General features: G+C 39.5%; 4 protein-coding genes across 4 annotated transcripts in view; 2 read left to right on the plus strand and 2 right to left on the minus strand.

Moving 5' to 3' along the window:
* The window catches only part of LOC129726512 (microtubule-associated protein futsch), a 208,848-nt gene that overhangs the window by 32,658 nt on the left and 152,577 nt on the right, over positions 1–23,613 (minus strand). The window contains exon 3 of the mRNA XM_055683324.1: positions 7,914–8,086. Coding sequence (XP_055539299.1) covers positions 7,914–8,086 — 173 coding nt within the window. The remainder of the gene's footprint in view (positions 1–7,913; positions 8,087–23,613) is intronic.
* Positions 8,249–8,984, minus strand: LOC129726516 (uncharacterized). The gene has a single exon (XM_055683328.1). It carries the CDS (start codon positions 8,927–8,929, stop codon positions 8,288–8,290), a length of 642 nt encoding a protein of 213 aa, XP_055539303.1. The 5' UTR covers positions 8,930–8,984; the 3' UTR covers positions 8,249–8,287.
* On the plus strand, positions 9,066–10,014 carry LOC129726519 (uncharacterized). Its single transcript, XM_055683332.1, has 2 exons — positions 9,066–9,209; positions 9,259–10,014. The coding sequence occupies exons 1-2, from the start codon at positions 9,146–9,148 to the stop codon at positions 9,669–9,671; spliced, it is 477 nt and encodes a 158-aa protein (XP_055539307.1). The 5' UTR covers positions 9,066–9,145; the 3' UTR covers positions 9,672–10,014.
* LOC129726517 (uncharacterized) lies at positions 16,135–17,518 on the plus strand. The gene is made up of 2 exons (XM_055683330.1): positions 16,135–16,222; positions 16,296–17,518. The coding sequence occupies exons 1-2, from the start codon at positions 16,141–16,143 to the stop codon at positions 16,718–16,720; spliced, it is 507 nt and encodes a 168-aa protein (XP_055539305.1). The 5' UTR covers positions 16,135–16,140; the 3' UTR covers positions 16,721–17,518.

The following is a 23,613-nucleotide window of genomic DNA, read 5'->3' on the forward strand; positions in this document are numbered from 1 at the left end:
ACCTGGCAACCATCACCAGGACCAGCTCCCGCTTCGTCGTTGGGGGGGGAAATAAATGCTCGGCACGAGGCCTGGCGAAATTATCGGCAGAATCAGAACGGTCGTCAACTCTTCGAACACTCGCAGCATGGCTTTTACACGGTGCAGTTTCCGGATGAGCCGACTTACATCTCCCCAGCGGGGAACCCTTCAACTCTGGACTTCTTCCTGGCCAACATCGAGCTCTCCAAACCAGTGGCCCACAACGATCTTAGCTCAGACCACCAACCTGTCGTTGCTGTGGTGGGGATCGGTGTTGCTCCTGCCAGCTGTCTGCGGAAAGACTACCACCATGTCGACTGGAAGCGCTTTGTTCGAATGGTGGACAACAACATCGACGAGGCGCCGCAGCTTGACAGCGTGGAACACATCGACCAGGCGTTGGAGGGTCTCCAACGAGCCATAAACGTAGCCGACGACGTGTGTGTGCGACGTGTTCCTGTGAGGGGTAAGTTCCTTGCTATTGATTCCCATACTCGGCTGCTTATTAGATTGCGGAATGTGCGTAGACGCCAGTTCCAGAGGACCAGGGATCTGGGCATTAAGCTCGAGGTGACCGATCTGAATAGGCGACCGCTCCAGACCATTCTGGAAAGTAGCCAAAGTGCTGAAATCGCACCCCAAACCGGTTCCTCCCCTCAGGGTCGGAGAGAGGCTTCTAGTTGCGCCGGTCGAGAGAGCAAATGCGGTAGGCGATCACATTGCCTCATCGCATTTGCTTGGCTCGACCATGGCTAGTCCAATGGAAAACCAGGTCGAGCAGTGCGTCCGCAACCTCAATAACTCCCCTTGTACCGTTCCTCAAGAACATAAAATCACAACAGAACAGGTTTGCTTAGCGCTGATGAGTACTAAGAACATGAAGGCTCCTGGGTTTGATGGGGTCTTCAATATGGTCTTAAAAAAGCTCAGCAACAGGGTTCACCTGTTGTTGAGCTCTATCTTCAACAGATGCTCGGAATTGCACTACTATCCAAGCATTTGGAAGATAGCCAAGATCATACCGATCCGCAAACCCGGGAAAGATCCGACGTTAGCATCAAGCTACCGTCCGATCAGCCTACTCTCATCGCTGGGTAAACTGTTTGAAAAGCTGATCCTCAACCGCATGATGAAGGTGGCTGAGGAAAACAACATCTTTCTCCCGGAACAGTTTGGTTTTAGGAAGGGTCACTCCACCACGCACCAGCTGGTGCGGGTAATGAACAACATCAGAAGGGACAGGGCTGTATCCAAGTCCACAGCCATGGCATTGTTGGACGTCGGAAAGGCGTTTGACAATGTCTGGCATGACGGACTGGTATACAAGCTCTGTGCCTTCAACTTTCCACCATATTTGACGAAAATCATCTGTAGCTACCTTCGGCAGAGGTCGTTCAGGGTATCGCTGAATGGTTGTTTGTCAAATACTTTTTCCATCCCAGCAGGGGTCCCGCAGGGCAGTCTGTTGGGCCCTTTGCTGTACAGCATTTACACCTCCGACATTTATTCCCTGGGAGTGGCTGCGTGCTCTTTCTGTTCGCAGATGACACTGCAATTGCCGTCAAGGGAAGAATGCCTCGTGAGATCACCAACAAACTTCAGCGATGCCTAGACGCCTTTGTCGAGTATGCTAACACCTGGAAAATTAAGATCAACGCTTCCAAAACCCAAACAATAATGTTCCTTCATCGACAATCCCCTAAACTGAAGCCCCCTTCATCATGCGTTGTGGTCATGAACGGTACCGGGGTTGAGTGGTCTTCCGAAGTTATCTATCTTGGACTGCTATTCGACGAGAAACTTCTTTTCCGATCGCATGTGGAGAGGACACTGGTTATGTGCTCAGCTTTGGTTCGGTAACTATACCCGCTTATTTGTCGCAGAACTCGCCTCTCAAGAACAAACAAACTGGCAGTCTACAAACAAATAATTGCCCCTGCAGTCTTTTACGCGGCTCCGGTGTGGGAGTCATGTGCTCAAACTCACAGGCACAAAATCCAGGTGGCACAAAACAGAATCTTGCGGATGATTCTCGATTGTCCCTATGACACCAGGCTCACAGATCTCCACCAAGAAGCAGTTACTCCAAAAGTAGATGCCAGAATAACAGATACCAAAACTAAATTTGTACATAAATGTCAGCATTCAGAATACGCTTTAATAAGCGGTTTGTACATAGTAGGTTAAGTTAGTTCTAAGTTGTAAATAGTAATTTTAAGCTGTAAATAGTAGTTTTAAGTAGTTTCCTTTCTTTTCTTTCAAAAAAGCGCCACCAAAGTGGACAGTCCAAAATTCAAAATACAATTAGAAAGCTTAGTAAAACAAAAATCAAAACTCGCACATCAAAGATGAAAACAGTAATGTAAATCACTTAAACTTGTAAAAACATGTATTATACCCTACAAAAGCATAAAAATACAGATAAACTTAAACAACAATTCAGCTACAGTTTAGTTTGTTCCACAATAGCGAGTGCGGTGCAGCTGTTAAAGCTTCGCGACATTGAGAACCGAGAGCTGCATACGAGTCAACTTCCAGGCACTGCGGAACATGTTACACCTTTATTTTGCATACGGCAGCAACAGTTACCATCGTTCGCTGCAGGATATTTTGCTGGCACAGCTACTGGAGGGCACAGCGGAGTAGGGGTGGGCGAAACGGCTCTTTTGCAAGAGCGGCTCTGAACCGCTCACTCACGGTTCTGAACCGACTCATATGAACGGCTCATGGTTCACAATGATTCACGAGCGTTAGCAGTTCGTGTTGTCTCGGTAAACTTCGGGTTCGCGTGAACCTAACAGTTTTGGTGCGTTCAAAGAACCGTGGTTCTTTTTCGTGAGCCGTTCGTTCTTTAGCTCTTTTTTAAGAACCGGTTCATATGAACGGCTCGTGAGCCGTTCGCCCATCCCTACAGCGGAGAGCAAATTTTATGCGCGGCCAACAAAATATTCATGGTGTGTTTATCAGCGTTCTGTAGCACGAATTTCTAACTCTATCAAAAATAAACGGTAGTGTTACCTATGAACAGTTTAGCGCAGCATATAATAATATTTAGTTTAGCATATATTATATATTTAGTCCTACGTCACCATTTCATACAACCCCTAGGGCTGTATACCTTGTAGTATTTGCATTCCTCGAGAAGTAATCAAGCAAATGAAACCAAACTTGGCACGTTAATGTATTAAGAAGCAACAATATTTCTATGGTAGTTTGACTACTCTCCCTACTCTGGAAGGGAAGGCTCTTATATAAACATAACACAAATATCTGTGTAACTTGAAATTTAATGAGGCAAATGGAACCAAATTTGACGTGTCGTTCACGAGAGCAAGAAATATTTTTGTGGTAGATTAACACTCGTCTCTATTCTGAAAGTGGTGGCCTCCCATACAAATGAAACACAAATTTCTGCGTAACTCATACACTAATCGAGTAAATGGAACCAAATTTGGCATGTTAAGATTTTTGAGAAGAAGTGTGGTTTGACACCCCTCCCTCTAGGAGGGCTTATATACCGATGGAACCAAGTTTGGCATGTAGAAATTTTTGGTGGCAAAAAATATTTTCAGGGTAGTTCGACACTCCTCTTTCATCTGGGAGTGAGGGGTCCAATACAAATAATACAAAAATCTCTGCACAACTGAATAACTAATCGAGCAAATGTAACAAAATTTGGCATGTGAAAGTTTTTGGGGGAGAAAAATATTTCTACGATGGTTTTACACCGCTCTCTATTTTGGTTGGAGGGGAGGCTGGAAACAGCCGAAAGTGATGATGCACAGAAGCCAAAAATCAACCTCAAATAATATTTTGAATCTTAAGATGGCTACTTCTGATTTCCAAAAAACAGCCAAAAATGGCCGAATATCACCCAATATGGGTATATCTGGAACCAGAATGACACTAAAAAACCAGAAATCAACTTTACATGTCATTCTCAAATTCAACAAGGCGACTTTCGGTGTCTGGAAAACAGCCGAAAGTAACTATTTTGAATTCTAGAATGGGAATTCTGGTTTCTGGAAAACAGCCAAAAATGAGTGTATACCACCCATATGGGTATTTCTGGTATCAGGCGCCATTTTGAAACTCAAGTTGACGACTTCCTTTTCTGGAAATCAGCTGAGAATGTCCGAATGTCATCTAATATGGGTATTTTAGAATTGGTGATGTACAAAAGCTGATAGGAAAGAATACTTTCATTTCGATAAAACCAATCATTTCAAACCATTTTTCTTTTGAGTTTGATGGTCAAATGTCCGGTTCGTTATGCATTTGCAGACTATAAACGAATCGGAAGGTAAATTTTTGGATGTAGGTAAATTTAATTTATAGCGTTTGGAATCATTTAGCTAAAGAAAAAAAAATGGGCGAAACGAAGTTTGCTGGGACTACTAGTTTCATTGATAAAAAAAATTAAAATCTAGAGTTAGTAAAAAGAATTTGAAAAACTTGACCAGATAGCGAGTGTAAGTGAAGCAAAGCCTTGGTGCATTCGGATTCGGAACTCGACCTTTTGTCTATTTAATAACAGACTTCACAGCCAACTGTTTAGTGTACAGGACAATTTCGGGGCTAGCGCTACGATCCTTCTGACACTAACAGTCTCTCCCGAGTCGAGACTCGAACCTACGACAACTGGCTGGTTAGGCCAGCATCGTACCTCGAGACCATCTGGGAGAGCGAGTATAAGTAGAATAAGAATAAAAAAAAACAAACTTAAGCAGCAAACAAGCTGAAAGAATATTGGGTGAAAGTGAATTGACAACTTTGAAATTCGACAAATGCTATCCAATTCGATATACGACATGAAAAAATGCTTCGAAACAGAAATAAACGATAATAAAACGGCTAAAAGCAGGGACAGCGAGAAAAAGAGTGAACGGAAGAAGTGGGGAACAGTAGGATGTAAAGGACAGCATTGAAAAGTTAGTAAGCAAATAAGGAAAAAACAAAACATAACCAGTAATTCAGTGAACATTCGAATACAGAAATCAATAATAAATTATAATTAAAATAGTTCTTACAGCTGAACGCTACAGACAACCCAAGTAACAATTTAAGTCGTATTGCATTCTTTTAGCGGTTTTCATGACCAATTTCGCAAGACTGCTGTTAAAACTAGAAATACTATCAGAACCTTCTGATAACCGTTATAAGTTTGCTTTACAGCCAGGTGGTCACCCTTGCCAAGCTTATTGAAGCAATTATAAGAATGGCAATAATACTGCTTTAAAACCACATGGAAAGAGTACCGCATACTATAAGCAGCTGGCATTACCTCTTTAAGAGCGCAATAAGTTCACAACAAGTCCAAATCAACTTTTCATTGCTTGACAGCAACCGTGTTAAGTTGATTTGTTGTGCTGTTCCTGCACACACACCAGAACATCACGCCACTTTTTTTAATAAGGAAATTACCTGTGCTTGGTGTTTACCTGTGTTGGTTATCATCGTGCAATCGATTTTATTTGATGGTGATATTGTAGAAAGATAAGGAATAAAGAGGGGTTTTTGGTAGGTTTTGTAGCTCTCAAGCATATGCGCATGAATTTTTGTCGTGCATTTTGAGAACATAGGCGCTTAATTTATGCGCCATCAAAATAGTACGGGCTTACAAAAATGATTTCATTGTTAGCAAAAATGAATTGGATTGTTTTAGCTCAGTTTTTCAGAAAAAAAAATCTAGCCGTGTTCTTTTTTACAGAGATGGATCAAAATCAACTTTGGATGTTCAATTTATTTGTTAGTTAGATAACGATTCGATTTTCGTTTCAAGATCATAAAAAGTTTCAAAAATATCAATATGGCGCGGTTGGTAATTAGTTGGTATCAATCGTAGCCGCAATAAGCCTAGTTCATTGATAAATATGTTGTAAGGTGCGGCAAAGGTTGGATGCCTTTATTATTAGAGAAAAATATGGTAAATCCCTGGGGCCTAGACCACTTTATTTTTATGAAAAATCTGACATCACACCGACAATAATGAGGAATCAACGAGCTTTGATATAAATAGAGAGGTGCACGAAAAATGCAACGATACATACTTAGTTTAATTGAATATTGAATATATTTCGAAATATATCAATAGTGTCTTGCCCCCACCTTATTTTTAAGGACGCATAATTTAACGACATAGGAAATTATTTTCAACCAAAACAAGACCAACTGGCGATAATATTTAATGAAAAAACTACCGAACAGTACTAAGTTTGCCGTGTTACTTTATTAAATTTTTGGAGTTCTACGTCATCAATGTTCACAAATGCGCTGCAAGATGCTCTAAAGCATTTTACACACATCTTACGGAGACTGCGACAGAATTCTGCATCACACTAAACCAACTAAGCCGCTTTTGTCTCACCTGTATGTATATCATTGCCTGCATATATTTGTTTACAAGTTTGACAGGTTAAAACTGGGCACTTATTACAATTTTATGAGATATTTTTCATAACCAACTAGTAGTTTTTTAGATTTTGCATGACCGCAATAAAACTGGTTTCTATGTTATATGACAGTAAGCTGGAGTGGTTTTATGGGGTAATAGATAGTAATAATAAAACCGATACTAAAGCGAAATCGCATTGACTCTTGCCGGTTTTATTGTAAGTTTTATTAGAGTTTTATTGACAGCTATCAGTGTTCATTACGACTTGCTATTTTTGGCAACGGGTTAAACTGCCATAAAACCGTTGGTAATATTCATTGCTGTGATAAAACCTTTAGAAAACCAAGTAGCTATAGAATTGTTACTTGGGAAGTGAGTCTTCGAGAATCTTTTCACTTAAGAATAATTACAAGTCAATGCACATTTTTTTTATCCCTCCACCAAAACAGCCTTGGTGTTAGAATAAGTGGCATTGAAATTCTCGACAGCAAGTGTTAAATTGTTAACACAACACCATCAAAATCCCATGAGTACCATTTTCTACAACAACAAAGAAAAAAATCAAGTGGTCAGTTTCAACTCATTGCACTGCTCCTCGCTCGGCTGTTGATATTTGGAAAGCATTTCCTTTTCAACGGACGTGGAACGTGGAAAGAAACTACTCTAGTGTTTGTCCTCTCTTTGCTAATTCAAAACCCCATTGTTCCCTCCTGCTGTCTAGAGAGAAAGAAGGAGTCCTCCATACCGGTGTCGATTTTCCCCGGTAGAGCTATCAGCTGTCGCCCATGTTCTCAACTGAATATTAGAGAAAGTCATGTTTCTTCATTCGCAGCGAAACGGTCTATTGTATTGCTGTGGGTCATAGATAGCAGCAGGAAAGTTCCAAGTCGTGCCCAATCAACCTGTTCGTATAGGGGAACCTTAGCACGGGAAAGCACATCGAAAAAAGGATTAGAGAACACTTTGTGATGGGTGCAATCGTGTTCGCCCTCTCATCATTGTCGTCCCCAACGTGGTCCTTTTGAATGTCACCGTCTAAGTGGCGTAATGCCCAGAAGCTGGCAGTGATCTTGTACCAGCGTTTCAGGGTGCCAGCTGGAGTGAGCTCTTCTCACCTTCCTGGCAGTGATTTACGATGTTTCGCTTGACACAACAGCCTTTCAGTGTAGTTCCATTCATTTTGCTCTGACATAATGGAAATAGAACTGTACTGTTTAAGAAACGGTAACGTGACCGTTTGAGATGAGTCAGTCACGTGCGAATATCTTGCGATCGATAGCGACATTAAAAGGGGTCACGTTGTTAGTTTCAATTTTCCACCTTTCTACATCAAGTTTAATTTCCTGTCAATAATCACATCATATCTTTTTTCTTCTTCCTCCCTACATGCAGCTAAACGGAAGCGACTTCCGTCGTTCAACGAGGGCAATTACTTATCGGTTCCACCCTCCGCAATATGTGGTCGTACGTGGCTTTGCTTGGTTGCCCGCATGCTTACCTGCAGTACCCAGGAACCGTTGGCGGCAAAGGTGTACCCGGTGTGAATGATGTGCCGATGCCGGGTGAAGCTGCTCAGCAGATTCCGTATGCACTGAATGAAGGTGTTAATCTGCGGATGGATGAGAATCTCCGTGACGAGATTTTCACTCGCGTACTGGATCAACCGTTCACCTGGGAGAAGAGAAGAGAAGAGAAGAGGGAGAACGTTAACCTTTTTTTTCGGTAAGATTTATTTTATATCATTTTTTTAATGTAATAAAATTTCGGAGCGTCAATTTGCGAACCGCCTAATGGTTTTAAACGTGCTGTTAGGAACTAAATAATGGTCGCAGGGGTTTTCCACAGATTTATTTTAACTTTGACATTTTTGACCTATGAATACTGTTTTGAACAAATAATAAGCCTAAACAATATCAGCCAAAAAAATATTCTTGCAAAAGTTGGCAGTGATCCACTATTCTCTCCTTCAATAGTTGTCGGCAATTCCGTGGAAAACGTGCTGCCAGTTGTACTATCCTCAGTGACAGTTGTCGATTGCGAAGAAGCTGCCGTCGTCATGGACTGGGTAGTCACCGTACTGCTGGGTGATGTAGAACTTCCATGCGGTTGCCATTCATTACACTCCTCGCTCGCATCACCAGTAGAACAAATCGCACACTCCAATGGCTTAGCGCCGTTTTGTGTCCAGCCTTCGCAAAAATTGAACTGCCTGTAGGTGCAGCCTTGAATGTAGACGAAATTCAATGCAACGTATAGCTCTAACTGCAAACGAAAGCACTGAAAATCCTTTTGGGCAGGATCGGTGGCCAAATTTGGGTTGTACTGCGTCAGCACTTTGTGTGTTGCATTCACAAGTGCATCGGAACAATCGGCCTGAACTGCTGCTTTTTCACAGTTATCCCAAGTTAAGCGATCACTACAGAAACTGCAGTGCAAGGCTTCCAGCGAACCAATTTTCACTGAAATTATTACAGCTGTTACTGTGAGAAATGTTATTCCGTAGAGGCAGGCCATTGTTGCTTAGAAATAGAAGATACCAAACTAATCGATGCGGTCTCTGTACAGTAGATATTTAAAGATGATAAAATCGTTGAATACAGAAGCTATCGCTGTGATTCATTGCTAATATTTGAGCAACGACTGATTAGGTATGATGTGCTGAAAAACATTCTTAGAATAGTATTTCAGTGACCGTCAGCGCAGACACGCGAAACAAAAGTGATTCAAACTATGATTCATCAGTCGAAACTAGTGTCGATTACATTAATTCTTTTGATTACACAAACTAGTCAATGTAAGTTTTGTTACTTTTTACGTCAACTTTCTCACACTAAAAATTTAAGATTTATCTTTGAGCTGCGACTTCTGTGACTCCCAAGTGAGCTGGCAGGACTGCGATAGCAGAGCCGAAGCGGCGGAATGCACCTCCGAGTTGGTATTGATTGAGCACAGCTTTCTGCAGCCATTTAATCCCAGCCTAGTGCAGCAAGTTCCTGTCGGTACGGTACAGTACAAATGCTACCGGGTGGGGTTACAGCTGGGGAACAGTAGCAGAAGCGGTTATGCGAAAGGATGCACCTTCCGTGGGGTGGAATTTTGCAGTGGTTGGATCGATCCGGTGCGAGTAATAGACTGCGAATCGGGTGCAGCGGGCGTCGCCGATCGGAAGGCGGCAGTCATCGTCTCTGTGCTGCTAGCTGCTGCAATTGTGATAGGTCAAAGGCTTAATAAATTTAACCTATTTTTGCCGGAATAATTTTTAGAGGTGGTCAACTCACATTCTTGAGCAGTAATGTTTTGCTTTGAATTATCATGATATTGAAGATAATTCAACTTCGTCGTCCAGTCACATTCATTGAAAATATAGAAACAAAATGGTGGTTGAATATTGTTCCCCTACGGGTATTTTTTTGGATTAAAAGTTCTTTTTTTAATGTTAGGTTTCCATTAATTGAATTTTGATGGATTTTTTATCGTTGGACCAACGTCTGTCAGGCAGTTAGGCGTCTGAATTCGAAAATCGAATAATTCAACCATGGAAAAAGTGGTCAGAGCTTGAGCGATCAGAAATTCTTTTATGGTTGAGTTTTTGTAACAAAAACAGCATATTAAGATATACTTTTGAAAAAATGGTAAATAACATGGATTGTCTAAATCATACCGAACAGCAAATCGCTAACTGTCTTTCCCAGCACGACCGACACTGAATTATACAACCGATTTGACTTTGTAAACGATTTCACCTGGAATTTGCCTCTCAGTAGTCACGTAAAAAAGCTCTTGCTTGCGGAAATTTAGTCTCTCTCTTTAGTCTGATTTTAGCGCAGCGTGGCGATTTGTTCGATCGGAATGTTCCATAGCAGACGGACCAACCGGCAAACTGCACAGCATTACTGAACATGTTTGGGCATGTTAGCAGTATTGTCTGGATCGGTCGCGTCGTTTTTACTTTCAGCTATTTGTCCACCGCATGCTATCAAAATTGTTGTAATTTGTAATTCAATTCCATGTCAAATAATTTCCATTGCGAGAATTTTCGCTTGAATCATTCTGGTATTCAATTTCAAATAGTTTCGATCAGTTAGCTAAATTAGCTAAATCAATTGTTTGTCTTGGCAATAAAGCTACGAACAAAAGTTTTTCTGATTCGAATTGGTATAAAGTCGAGGCATTAATATAAGAGGATTTCATCCGTTCATTTAGCATAAATCATTGTTCATATCGCTAAGACCAGTGGTCCAATCTTTTCGGCTCCGCGGCCCTTTTGCCATGTCCCCAAAAAGAATAATTGGTTCCACGTGTTAGTTCTAATACGCAAAAGAGTTGAAAATCCGCTTCCGCTGGCTTAGACGTCTCAGCACTGCTAGAGTTAAAATTCATGGTTTTTCTGGTCTAGGTGGTTTTTGGCTGAATTTGAAATTAATTTTCTGCTGTCGTTTCAAGTATTTTGTGAATTTGTAGTTAAATTTCTCTCTCTTCAGCTTTTGAGAATTATTGTTTACATTTTCTTTTTTGGTCTTTATTGGCTTTCGGTACGATTTTAACAGTTCATCATTCATCATTCTGAATGTCTGGATGTCCTGTTTTCTGGCCTTAGAAGAAAACATCCATTGCCTCAAATAAAATAAAATATTTTTTTTTTAAATTCTTACCTTTTTTGTTTCTCATTTTACCATCACCGAAATTTGACAAATTGTAGCGAACATTATCTTAAATGTGTGAAAAAGGCACTTTTTGAGATATTTAAAATTTTGTGACAATTTGGAAAATTTGGCGGAGAAAAAAATTTCTACGGAGTATATATTTTTTCTACAGCCACAATTTTATTATCTACAACTTTGCTGAAGATACAATTTCAATCAAACAAGCTGTTTTTCTGACATAAAATATTTGATCCAATAGTCACTGTTTTAGATATACCCTTTCGAAACAGCAGTCGAGAGTCGACATGAAGAACTGATCCTATAGAATGATCTCTTTATCTGAAACGGAACAACTGTGCACAGTTTCAGCGAAATCGGATAGGATCGATTTGTGAAGTAGCGTGAACTTGCTTTTCTAGTGCAGTGGTACCCAAGCGGGGTGAATTTGACAGTAATTATTTCTTTCTAGATATATCTGTGGAAGCGGAGACACGTGAAACCAACGTCTAAAATTTTGAAAATATCGTGTGACTGTCTCAGTAGAATGAAATCAAATATCGAAAGAATGAAAAATTTCCTATAATAAATACTAAATTTTCTTTCTACTGTGATAGTAGAATTTAATAGAAATTTTTCATTCTTTCAATATTCAACTTGCAAGACGATATGAGAATGAAAACGCAGCCTCATATTGCAAAACTTGTATCTAAAATTCTTTTAGGAGGCCGTAGAGCTCTTTGTGTTTGGCAAAAGGGGCCGCGGAGTGAAAAAGGTTGAGAACCACTGTTCTAGTTTCTTAAGTTAAGTATTGAACAAGCCTGTGTCTATTTGAAGTTGATAAAATTATGAGCAATTTGGAACATTTCGATCACTTTACATGCGATGTAAATTTTTTTTCCATTTTTTTTAATTTTTGTTATAATTCAAATTTTTGGGCAACTACATTTGCAATAAATTTCTTTGTTGACATCTGACAGCATTCTTCCTTCTTTCAACTAAAATTGGTACATATAGAGCAATTTCGAATTAATATGAGGTAAATTTCATTGTTTGGTGTTTTGTAACCTTCAAACTTTTTCTATATTCTCGAAGCTTTGAGCTACATTAGTTTTTGACGTAGAACAACGTCTTTCTTCGCTACACTAGGGTGCATTGTGTGAATATTGAAATATACATGTAATTTTTCTGGTTGGCGGAATGGAAGTTAAGGAAAAGTTTCAATGTCAAAAATCCATACATATATATATATATATATATATATATATATATATATATATATATATATATATATGATTATATATATATATATATATATATATAATCATATATATATATATATATATATATATATATATATATATATATATATATATATATATATATATATATATACATATATATATATATATATATATATATATATATATATATATATATATATATATATATATATATATATATATATGTATATCGTATGTATATGGGTCATTCCATACGAAGTGTACATGCCACTTGGACACGACCATCACAGATTTTGCTCAAAGCTGGGGGAATTATTCATCTACTGTCTCTTTGGAAAAATCCCAATTTTGGTGTCAATTGGAATACCCGCCATTCTGTAGGACCCCCCTTTTTATTGCAAAGTCACGGAATTTTTGTTCAAAATCTCTTTATTCTTTTTCTCACAATTCATATACGTAAGATGTCGGAAAAATACTGCTAGACAATTTTTGAAGAAAATCAACCAAAAAATCCAGTTTGACCACAAGTGTTGCCAGATAAATTATTTTTGTATTTGAAAAGTAAATTTACCTTTTTCGGCAAATGCAGCCATTTCTATTTTAAATTCGATAATTTCATCGTGTTCCTGGGAAAATTTCACATAAGAAACAACTATCATCCCGAGGTGATATGAGCCAATATCGAGATATAACATTTTGCCGAAAAATTTAAATTTAGTTCTCAAATACAAAAATAATTTACAGTCATCCCAGTATTATGGGCCAACCAGTTATATGGGCCAGTCTACACTTTGTATTGGTTTCTAACATATTTCAATAACTTTTAACAGTCAAATTTAATTTGTTCGTTGTCAAATTTAAGTTGAGTGATCGTGAACAACGTTCACCAAACTTAAATTTGACTATTACATGTTATTGACATACGTTAGAAACCAATACAAAGTCCATTGGCCCATAATACTGGGATGACTGTATTTGGCAACACTTCCGGTAAAAAGTTATATATTTTTGGATTCATGGTTTATTTTCTTCAAAAATCTTTTATCAGATTATCATTTATTTTCGGACATCTTACGTCTATGAATTGTAAGAAAAAGAAAAAAAAATTCAGCAAAAAATGAGTGACTTTGCAATAAAGAGGGACCCCCCCCCCCCAGAGTGGAGGGTATTCCAATCGACACCAAAATCAGGATTTTTTCCCAACTGACAGAAGATGAATAATTTTTTCAACTTTAAGCTGTGATGGTCGTGTCCAAGTTTTTGCTGTTTCGTGGTCACTTTGTATGGAATGACCCATATATGTACAAATACGATAGACTTATTCCCCTAACACAGACATCAAAAAGATAGGCGAAATGATTTCTCGTGTTCAGTCTAGCAATGCCAGCCAAATGTGGGTGTGTGGGGATAACTCGTGTGTGGGGATAACTTGTGTGTGTGATGTGTGTGTGTGATGTGTGTGTGTGATGTGCGTGTGTGATGTGTGTGTGTGATGTGTGTGTGATGTGTGTGTGTGTGTGTGTGATGTGAGTGTGTGTGTGATGGGTGTGTGTGTGTGATGTGTAAGTGTGTGTGATGTGTAAGTGTGTGTGATGTGTAAGTGTGTGTGTGATGTGTGTGTGTGATGTGTGTGTGTGATGTGTGTGTGTATGTGGTGTGTGTGATGTATGTGTAAGTGTGTGATGTGTGTGTGTGTGATGTATGTGTAAGTGTGTGTGTGATGTGTGTGTGATGTGTGTGTGTGATGTGTGTGTGTGTGATGTGTGTGTGATGGGTGTGTGTGTGATGGGTGTGTGTGTGATGTGTAAGTGTGTTTGATGTGTGAGTGTGTGTGATGTGTAAGTGTGTGTGATGTGTGTATGTGATGTGTGTGTGTGATGTGTGTATGTGATGTGTGTGTGATGTGTGTGTGTGATGTGTGTGTGTGATGTGCGTGTGTGATGTGTGTGTGATGTGTGTGTGATGTGTGTGTGTGTGATGTGAGTGTGTGTGTGTGATGTGTGCGCGCGATGTGGTGTGTGATGTGTGTGTGTGTGTGATGTGTAAGTGTGTGTGATGTGTAAGTGTGTGTGATGTGTGTGTGTGATGTGTGTGTGTGTATGTGGTGTGTGTGATGTATGTGTAAGTGTGTGTGATGTGTGTGTGTGATGTATGTGTAAGTGTGTGTGATGTGTGTGTGTGATGTGTGTGTATGATGTGTGTGTGATGTGTGTGTGATGTGTGTGTGATGTGTGTGTGTGATGTGTGTGTGTGATGTGTGTGTGTGTGTGAAGTGTGTGTGATGGGTGTGTGTGTGATGTGTAAGTGTGTGTGATGTGTGTATGTGATGTGTGTGTGTGATGTGTGTGTGTGTGATGTGTGTGTGTGTGATGTGTGTGTGTGATGTGTGTGTGTGATGTGTGCGCGCGATGTGGTGTGTGATGTGTGTGTGTGTGATGTGTGTGTGTGCGTGATGTGTGTGTGATGTGTGTGTGTGTGTAATGTGTGTGTGCGTGTGCGTGTGTGTGCGTGTGTGTGAGTGTATGTGTGCGTGTGTGTGCGTGTGTGTGTGCTTGTGTGTCCGTGTGTGTGTGTCTCAGTGTGTGTGGGTGCATGTGTGTCTGTGCGCATGTGTGTGTGCATGGGTGTGTGTGTATCTTTGTGTGTGTGTGGGGGGGGGGGGATAACGTGTGTGTATAGTGTATGTGGTGTGGGTATGGCAAAATCACGATAGTCCTTCTTGGAGCCTACATCTGTGCACTTAGTCATATACCTGTTCTAATTTTTATGTCTTCTGTCTAAAAGCATTACTATTTTTTACTTGCATTCAGACTAAATTTTCATTCGCCAGCTATGTTCTTGGAAGTAATTTTCAGTCAATTTAAGTTAACTTTGAAACCCCATTCAATTATTCGTTGCTTTTTGAAGCGTTTTTTTTTTTAATCTAAAAACTAATTTGAAATTATTTTCCTTCGGATTTCCTTAACCATTTGGGAGCATTTTGGGTTTTTGATGAATGTCTTATTTTGGTTTTGGATTTTGGTCTTTACTTCACTAATCTCCAGAACTCTACTTCATTTGTTTCTTTGTTCTTGGTTGTTATCGATTTAATAAATCGATTATCAACCTGAGAAGGAAGAAAAACTGTGTTTGTTTGCCTATTTTTTGAACAGTTCACATTCGAACACAAGATACGTGACGGTGTTTGTCATTTGCAAAATCAGCTTCGGCAGTCCGTGTTTTTCACATTGTGTCTATATCCGCTGAGGAACAAATTTAAATTCTTTACCTGCTTATTTTCATCATAAACCTTCATAAAAGTAGAAGGTTCTGACACACAATCGCATTATTGAAGTAGAACAACGAGGAGCAATCTTTCATCAACACTCAACACAGTGCTCAAGAGAATAGATAACTAAAATTATCACGTCCTTAGTTGATAGTTCATTAAGCAGACAGTATGTGAAGTAGGGAGAGCGAAAAATAAGCGAACTGGAAATATGATACAGATTTGAAAGAATATACCGCATCCCGACGGGACCCGTATAAAATCTAAAATCGGTTTTGCCATTTATTCAAGCCTTGATTTCGAAACAAATTACCCCGAAATCACCACTTCCAGACCATTTTTCGTCAGTTTTCCCCTTTGCAATGTCAAATAACGCATATGACGGCTATCTTATCTGTGAATAATGCACAGATGCGTGGCAGCCCGACAGGTGAGAGCAGATAAAAAATCGATACGCGGACGTAGAAATTTACCGTAAGGATTTGCTCTGTGATAACATTTCCTACGGTCAATATGTGTATAAATTGAGTGCAGCCTGCATGCGAAAACAAGTGGCTTGATAGGAGAAACGCAATGAGTAGTGTGCACCAGAAGCAGAACACATGCGTTGGCTCGTGGCTCGTCATTGCCCTGCTCGTATCACTCGGCGAAAGTGGTTAGTAATTATTGTACGGAAAACGAAAATCCGCACATGTCATGAAACATTTTTACTGATAACATCCTCGCAGCTAGTGGATTGCTCTGCCGTCAGTGCTTCAGCCTGTATGGATGGGACGAGTGCGAGGAAACGGCCAGGGACATTCGCTGTACGACGCAGGGTGTCACTTCGTCACACCTTAACCTGCTGCATCAGAATCCCTCGCTGGCGGTTGGCAACCATAGCGAGTTTAGCTGCTTCAAGTATCAGGCACGGATCAACCGGTACAACGATCGGGGACTGGTCACTGGGTATGGGCGTGGGTGCACTTTTGCCGTTACAGATTTTTGCACCGGTTGGAAGCAAGCGGTAGCAATTAAGCAGTGTGACGTTTGCAGTGACCGGGATCTGTGCAATAGTGGACGCCTCTCGGTGGGGTCAGTTTACCTGTTGGTGATAATAAGTCTGATGATTGTTGGGAAACATCACTCTATATTAGATTTGAATCGAAAATAAAATTGCTCCTAACAATTTATATCCTCTAGATTGAATAGCAAATCAAGAACGGCGGCAGCGCAATCGGCACCAGCCTGGATAGACTCACTGCTGGGTAGGTCTTCCAGTATAGACCGTTTACAAATTTCGAAATCAGACTTGGGGACAGAATCCCTTCTCGTTTGGATCTTCAACATCAAACAATCGCGAATTTTGTGGTCCGTGCTGTTGCACAGGAAACATCGTTTCTCCGGCTCTTCTCTGGTAGCAGTCAAAAGTCGCCAGTCCGCCGCCATTCGTTGCTCCTGTCTGGCGTTGTACTCCGCTAGCAATCTGGCTCTAACCGAACATAACGAGAACAGCTCCGGAGAGCGCTGAATTTCTCCTACGGTTGATGCATACGAGGGTGGTAGACTGGTCAGCAGAAAGATGGCCTTCATGGAATCGTTCATCGTTAAATTAGCATTCTCCATTTGTTCGCAGAGTTTGTCAAACTCCAGCAGATGATGCCACATGTCGCCACTTTCAGAGAGATGGACTTGGGTAATTTTTTTCACCAGCAGTATTTTAGCGGCGACTGAGTTGCTGTCGGTAGAAAATGGATTTCGGAAGCTCATTTTCTGTTTAATCTCGACTTGGTCTTATTGATAACTAGTAACAACCGGGGAGAAGCGATTGGTAGTAACTGTTGCGACTAGACTATATAATTCGAATGATAGATAACTTACGTTATTGATTCAACCAGGCACTTCAAAGTTGAACGCAATAACTCTCCAACTTTTTCAGCGAAGCCTGCACACAGATAAGCGTAAATTTGTAATCGATACCGGAACGAAAAGTTGAGTTGATCCCGATCCGCTGTCTCTCGAAATCCATCAGAACAAATTTTAATATTTTTTTTTAACTTATTGAAATTTTATTAAAAAATACAATAAATTTTTTCTGGTTAACAAGATAATCTCATAATAAAGACACGAAAAAAGAATATAGAAATGATTGTCGTCGACCATTTTTGACTTTCCAGAATAAGAAGTTTTTTTTTTAAATTATTCAGGAATTCAGTCCTAGATTATGCTTCTCATCGCCTATTAAAACGCTTATAAAGGCAAGAGAAGACGCAAAAAAATTCGATCCCAAACAGAGAACGCTGACCGTTTGATTAAAAAAGTTAGAAGGATTTATTCCTAATTCGGGTCAGAATCGCGTCAACACGCTCTGAAGGTCAGCAAAGACGAAAAAAGAATTAAGTCCCAAACTAAGCTCGACATCGCCAGATTCTAAAGGTTAGAGAAGCCGAAAACAGAATTTTATCCCAAATTTAGTTAAGCTGAAAAACGCTTCAAAAAGTTAGGAGAAACAGCAAAAAATTTCGATCTCAAATTAAGCTCAGAATCACTGAAAAACGCTTTCAATGGCCGGTGTGGCGAGAAAATAATCCTAACTTAATCTCAGAATCACTAAAAACAACACTTCAGAGCCTAGAAATGCAAAACAAAGTTTCGATCTCACTTTAAGCTCAAAATCACTAGAAACGCTCTTGCAATGAGAGGGTGTGTCTCTCACACTTACTCACAAGTATAGCGACTTACTATATCTACGGCCTGTGGACAGGCGAGACGCTCAGTTGGTGGCGTACTTCAACCGAACGCGTTTGACGGAAGAGCTCCGTTATGCTGAAATTAAGTTACGAACTAATTTTTTTGTCTTATGCAAAATTTTGAGTTAAGTAAAGCATGCAATATATGTAGTTTTACAAGGTATTTGATTCGAGTTAGGCTCAAAGTCACTGAAAAACTCTCATAAAGGTCAGAAAAGACGAAATGACCCCAAGTCAGGCTCAAAATTACAGGAAAAAGCTCTTGTAAATATTAGAAAATACACAAAAAGAATTTGATCCCAAATTTAACAAAGAATCACACTTCCAAAGACCAGGGAAAAGTCGAAAATTGTCGTTCGAAAATACTTGTCCCAAATTGGGTCCAGCGAAAAAAGAGTTTGATTTACCTGAAAATGAAAATTTGAAAATTAACCTGAAAAAAAGAATCTCATCCCAAAATGCTTCTCAAAATAAAAAAAAAATTGAAAAACTCGTTCCTTAGACACGACCGCAAGGTTTTGACAGCCCTTCGTATGTCAATGCATTTCCTACAATTCGGGAATACACTCGATTGGGGTTAATCAAATTTCAGTAATAATCTTCTTTCAAATTCTTTTTTATCAAATGATTGGTGACCTTGAAGAACAGCATTATTTAGTTGACTTGAAGTCGTTGGTAAATAATGTTGAAGGTTGAATGAAGGTTTGTTTCACTTTCAACAAAACCGGATTAAAATTCTGCTCTATTCCTCTTCATTGTGGATTGACAACGTTCCCTGCCAGTTCCAACATTTTTGCAAAAAGGTACGCCATTACAGCCACCAGATACTCCAGTACCAACATGCATAGTTTTCATTGGACAGCAGACGATGAATTCGACCTACTTGAGAGTATACCATTTCTTTGATTTTGCCTCCTTTGCCCCAATCAAACGTTTTAACTTGCAAATCCGATTGAGTGAAATAAAGTGTCAAACTTCGCTTATTTATCGCATATAATTCAAACTCGGAGGGTAGTTTGATTCATTAATAAACTTTAGTTTGCATGGTTCCATTTTATTATTTTTCCTCCATTTCCTTGGTCTTTCTGAGTTTCTGATTTATCATAGCCCACTACGTTTCGATAGGCCAAAGTTTCGGGCAGTTTGGTAGATTTATGTCTTCAGGAACAAACTTGACCGAGTTCGGCTTATACCATTCTAACACAGTTTTCGAATGCAAACGAGAGGCTAGGTCTTACCTAAATGATGGGCTTTTATATGCTGTCTCACAAGCAGTGATGGAAACGAAACGAATATGATGCAATCATCGTTTAATCTCCACTTGTACACATCATGAAGTGTTACAGACCGCGACTAAACTTGAATCCTCTCAACACATAATGAAATGATGATATGGTGCGTAGGTTTCTGGGAGAAAATAAACACATGACTAGACTACATCTGCTCTGCGAAGCGATTCGCTCCTTGCGTTTGTCTCTCCATATGCCGGTCGTTAGGGGAACAAAGAATAGCAGCAGAAGAATATCATGTCGCCTGAGCAGCAGCAGAGGTGTGGTACGGTGAGACGGAAAGTGTGGGGGAAGGGACTACTTCGGCCAGCGTTGCCAGGTATCCAGATTTAGCTGGATTATCCAGATTTTTGAACATGTATCCAGGTAGACAGCTTTGATGTCCAGTTATCCAAATTTTTCATGGATGATCCAGATTTTATCCAGATTTTATTTTCTCTGTTCCGCAAAAAGGTCATCACTTCAATTTTGGCGCGAAATTTTGCAGTTTTGTCACCTCAAATTTTGCGTACCCCAAGACTTTTATCCGAAAAATTAATCTTTCACCCCACGAAATGACTGCCAGATTTTTTCCAGATTTTTATTTCACCTTTTCCAGATTTTTAAAAAAATGACCTGGCAACGCTGACTTCGGCAGCGGTTGACTTGAGCGAGAGTAGGAGAGCATACATTGTCATTTTCTTTCGTTTTCTGACAAAAAATCTTATTCATGGGTAATAACATAACAAGATCTGATCGCTCTGTGTAACAGAGACGAATAACTTCATATACCGAGTTGTGCACATTGAGAACAGGGTTGCCACATTAAAATCTGTGTTTTCCCTTGAAAAAATCTGAGCATCTGTATCTGGAACAAAAATATCTGTAAAAACAATCTGTGTTGTTTAAACACAAAGAACTCTGTATTTTTTGAGTTTTTATGGTACATAAACCAAATTTTTAGCTTAAAACGTGTGAGGAGTAGAAAATATGTTCAATTTGCTCAATATTTAATGAAATAAAATTTGGATTGTTTTTAAAAATTAATGTCAATTTCGAAAAATCTGTAAATCTGTCTATCTGTATATACAGATTCTGTACCGTTTCTTCGACCAAAAATCTGTAAAATACAGATTAATCTGTACATGTGGCATCCCTGATTGAGAACCATATGTTGTAGTGTACGCTAACGACAAGCAATATATCGTAAAAAGGAAAGCAAAGAGAGTGAACTAACACCGATGTGGTCCACATAAGCACTGAGGAAGACTGTACGTCACAGTCGAAATATATATTCGCGGACTGAATTTCAATATTTATTTCCAAAAAAAATTAGTAGAGTATAACGGAAACCGATAACTATTTCTTTGATTGATCCCAATCACTCTGCTAAGACGCTCGTTATAGATTTTCTAGATTTGACCGATTTTTTGTTATTCGCATACTGACGACGATGTCAACACATCTTAGGCTTCCTTTATATGTATTCAAAATCGCTAGAGGTGATTTTTTTCCATCGCTGCTCACAAGTGGCAGAAGACGTTTCTTGAGGCATTCAGTTTTGTTAATTTCACTGTTGATTGTTCCTTTTGTGACGAAAAGTTGACTTCGCTTGTCAAAGGTGCAGATAGCCTTCCAAATCAGGTACTTTTCAGCGAATTTGGGCACTTTCTCTTTCTCGAAACGATCATCCACATTAATCTTATCCTTCCTAGTGAAAAAATCCTGTCCTGGTAGTTGTTTGAAGTCAGCTTTGATGTACGTTCCATCGGCCATGTCACAGTAACTACTTTTCGTCTACAGGTTTGTGCGGAGCTGTGTGGTGCGGACTTTGGCAGATGTCTGATGACATTCATCAAGAATTAAAAACTTTTGAACTTTATACGTGTGTAATCTACTTCTTACCCTGATCTTCTGGACGTGTGCGATTTCGAAACTCCCACATCATGTAATGAAGTGTTCGGGTGACAGGTAAAATTTTTCTTGACCTTTCATTCCATTTTTCTGCCTGTTGATCCCGGTTTTCTTCCAACTCCACTCATGTGATCCAACGTCAACTTGCCCTTGAACCTTCTAAGAACTTTTGAGACTCTACTAGGAATGTTACGGATGTGATTGTTGGATATCTGCAGATGCGGATACGGATTTCAATTTTCATGCGGATGTTCGGCATTAACGGATGCGGATATCCGTAACATCCCTAATACCTATGAAGAGGATTAATGCAGATATCCGTTGGGGCGACGTAGGAGATGGAATGAAGGAATGTGAAAAAAGGGACTGTTTGTAGTTATCAACTGTATAATCGTCAACAAGCAAGCAGGAAGACAAGCGGCAGAGCAGCCAAGTTCAGACTTCTGTAGGTTTGCTGTTGCCCGGAGGGTTAGCAATGCAAGCTGGGTTCGAAGCCAATGCTAAACTAAAGCTGTTACGAAGTGCATTAGCATGAAGTAATTTTTTTATGTCTCCTGTCAAGTACATATTACAATTATCAGGGTCTCAAACCGGGTGTGATCGCACTCTCGCGATTGAACAAAAGTGGCGCACAACATCCTTCATATAGAATTCTTCCCAACACAATCCGATCGATTTTGATTATCGAACTAATTTGAATTATGTGAATAAGAAATCTGTGACAGGGCCAATTAGATATATGTTAGTTAACACAGATTAAGAGCACGAGAACTATCCCGCGTCATATGCAAATGGCCATTCGGTATGACCAGGATGCAGTGAATTTTCGGATGCCAACATTGTTACAACACTAATGGCACTTCTTAGCACCCCGAAATTATTTATTTGAAGTTGTATAACAACGTGGGTTTAGCTGAATTTTTCTTCGAAAATGGATTTTTTTCAAATTGATACTTTTCATCATCATTGGCAACGTTTTGCGAGTGGCAGAAAAATGATACCTACTACAATTGAAGGCGCTAAAGAGTGCCATGTGGTACAAAAAGGCAAAAAGTAATTTACCTACTTAGGTATAAAAATTTAGGGGCTTCGCTATTTTCTCCACAGTCCAAATAAGCACAGACGAAGGCGCTAAGTGAAAAGTGATAGAATTAAAAAGTGAAAGTGGATAAAAAGTGTAATGTGTAGTGTAAATATTCTATCAAGACGCTCGACCAGAAGGTAATTTTCAAAAAGTAGAACCTAATTCCATAGCGCCTTTAACTTTGACCTAGCTTAATGATGTCTTCGGAACAAATGTTTGTATAAATGACCCGCATAATCTAGAATTGTCAAGAGTTATGAAAAGTGTATTGAATGGAAGTTAATCAAAATTTGGTTTTCTGTACTTTACTTTTGTTAGTTACATTTTACAAGAAAATGATGTTCGGATGTTCGTTTGGGATACACTAAACACATATTTTTGCCAAAGATCACACATCTCTAGGACTTTTCCTTACGAAGTTATAGCATAGGTTAGATTTTTTTATAACTTTAAGAATGTAAATGCTAAAAAGGGGCTTGATGGATTGGGACAACTGGAACCTGCAACATTTTATAGTTCTTGAGCTAAGCTTCAAGAAAAAGTACTAAAATCTACTATAGTATTGGTCACAATAGTGTCACCGGCATGTTTGTTTATTTTATCGTCAATCCGGATTTGCATTCGCCAATGATGATCTATCACTGTAGCGCATACTCTGAGTGACACTGGGCCTACTTCTAAACACACTGGCTGCTGAGCTACCCTCACGGCCACAGCAGTAATTGGCCATTTGTGGTTATTTTCCAGGAACCGAAAATCAGCATCTTGATTTTTGAATGGCCATAAATCGACCTCGGATGCCATTTTGGATCGTCTCAGTGCTGCCATATTATTTCCAGAGTTATCTTCGAATATTTTCAATGCCAGCATTTCAGAACGTTTCCTGAGAGACGTAGTTCTACGTAAAAAAATTTTGATCTTGTTATTCGGCAAAAACGTGTTGAAAAAAGCGTCAATCTGAGAAAAAAATCCCAAAACTTTGTAGTGGGGAGAAATTTTAAAAAATTGTCGGAAGACTTCCGCCAGAATGTCGAAGGTTTTCGAACAATGT

The sequence above is a fragment of the Wyeomyia smithii genome, chromosome 3 (assembly GCF_029784165.1).
Source record: "Wyeomyia smithii strain HCP4-BCI-WySm-NY-G18 chromosome 3, ASM2978416v1, whole genome shotgun sequence".
Lineage (NCBI taxonomy): Eukaryota > Metazoa > Arthropoda > Insecta > Diptera > Culicidae > Wyeomyia > Wyeomyia smithii.

What these genes read in the sequence shown, in the direction of transcription:
- LOC129726516 (XM_055683328.1), bottom strand. Translation starts at nt 8,929, where the DNA reads ATGGCCTGCCTCTACGGAATAACATTTCTCACAGTAACAGCTGTAATA.
- LOC129726517 (XM_055683330.1), top strand. Translation starts at nt 16,141, where the DNA reads ATGAGTAGTGTGCACCAGAAGCAGAACACATGCGTTGGCTCGTGGCTC. An exon ending in CGTATCACTCGGCGAAAGTG is followed by an intron (nt 16,223 to 16,295) that starts GTTAGTAATTAT and finishes ACATCCTCGCAG; the next exon opens with CTAGTGGATTGCTCTGCCGT.
- LOC129726519 (XM_055683332.1), top strand. Translation starts at nt 9,146, where the DNA reads ATGATTCATCAGTCGAAACTAGTGTCGATTACATTAATTCTTTTGATT. An exon ending in GATTACACAAACTAGTCAAT is followed by an intron (nt 9,210 to 9,258) that starts GTAAGTTTTGTT and finishes TAAAAATTTAAG; the next exon opens with ATTTATCTTTGAGCTGCGAC.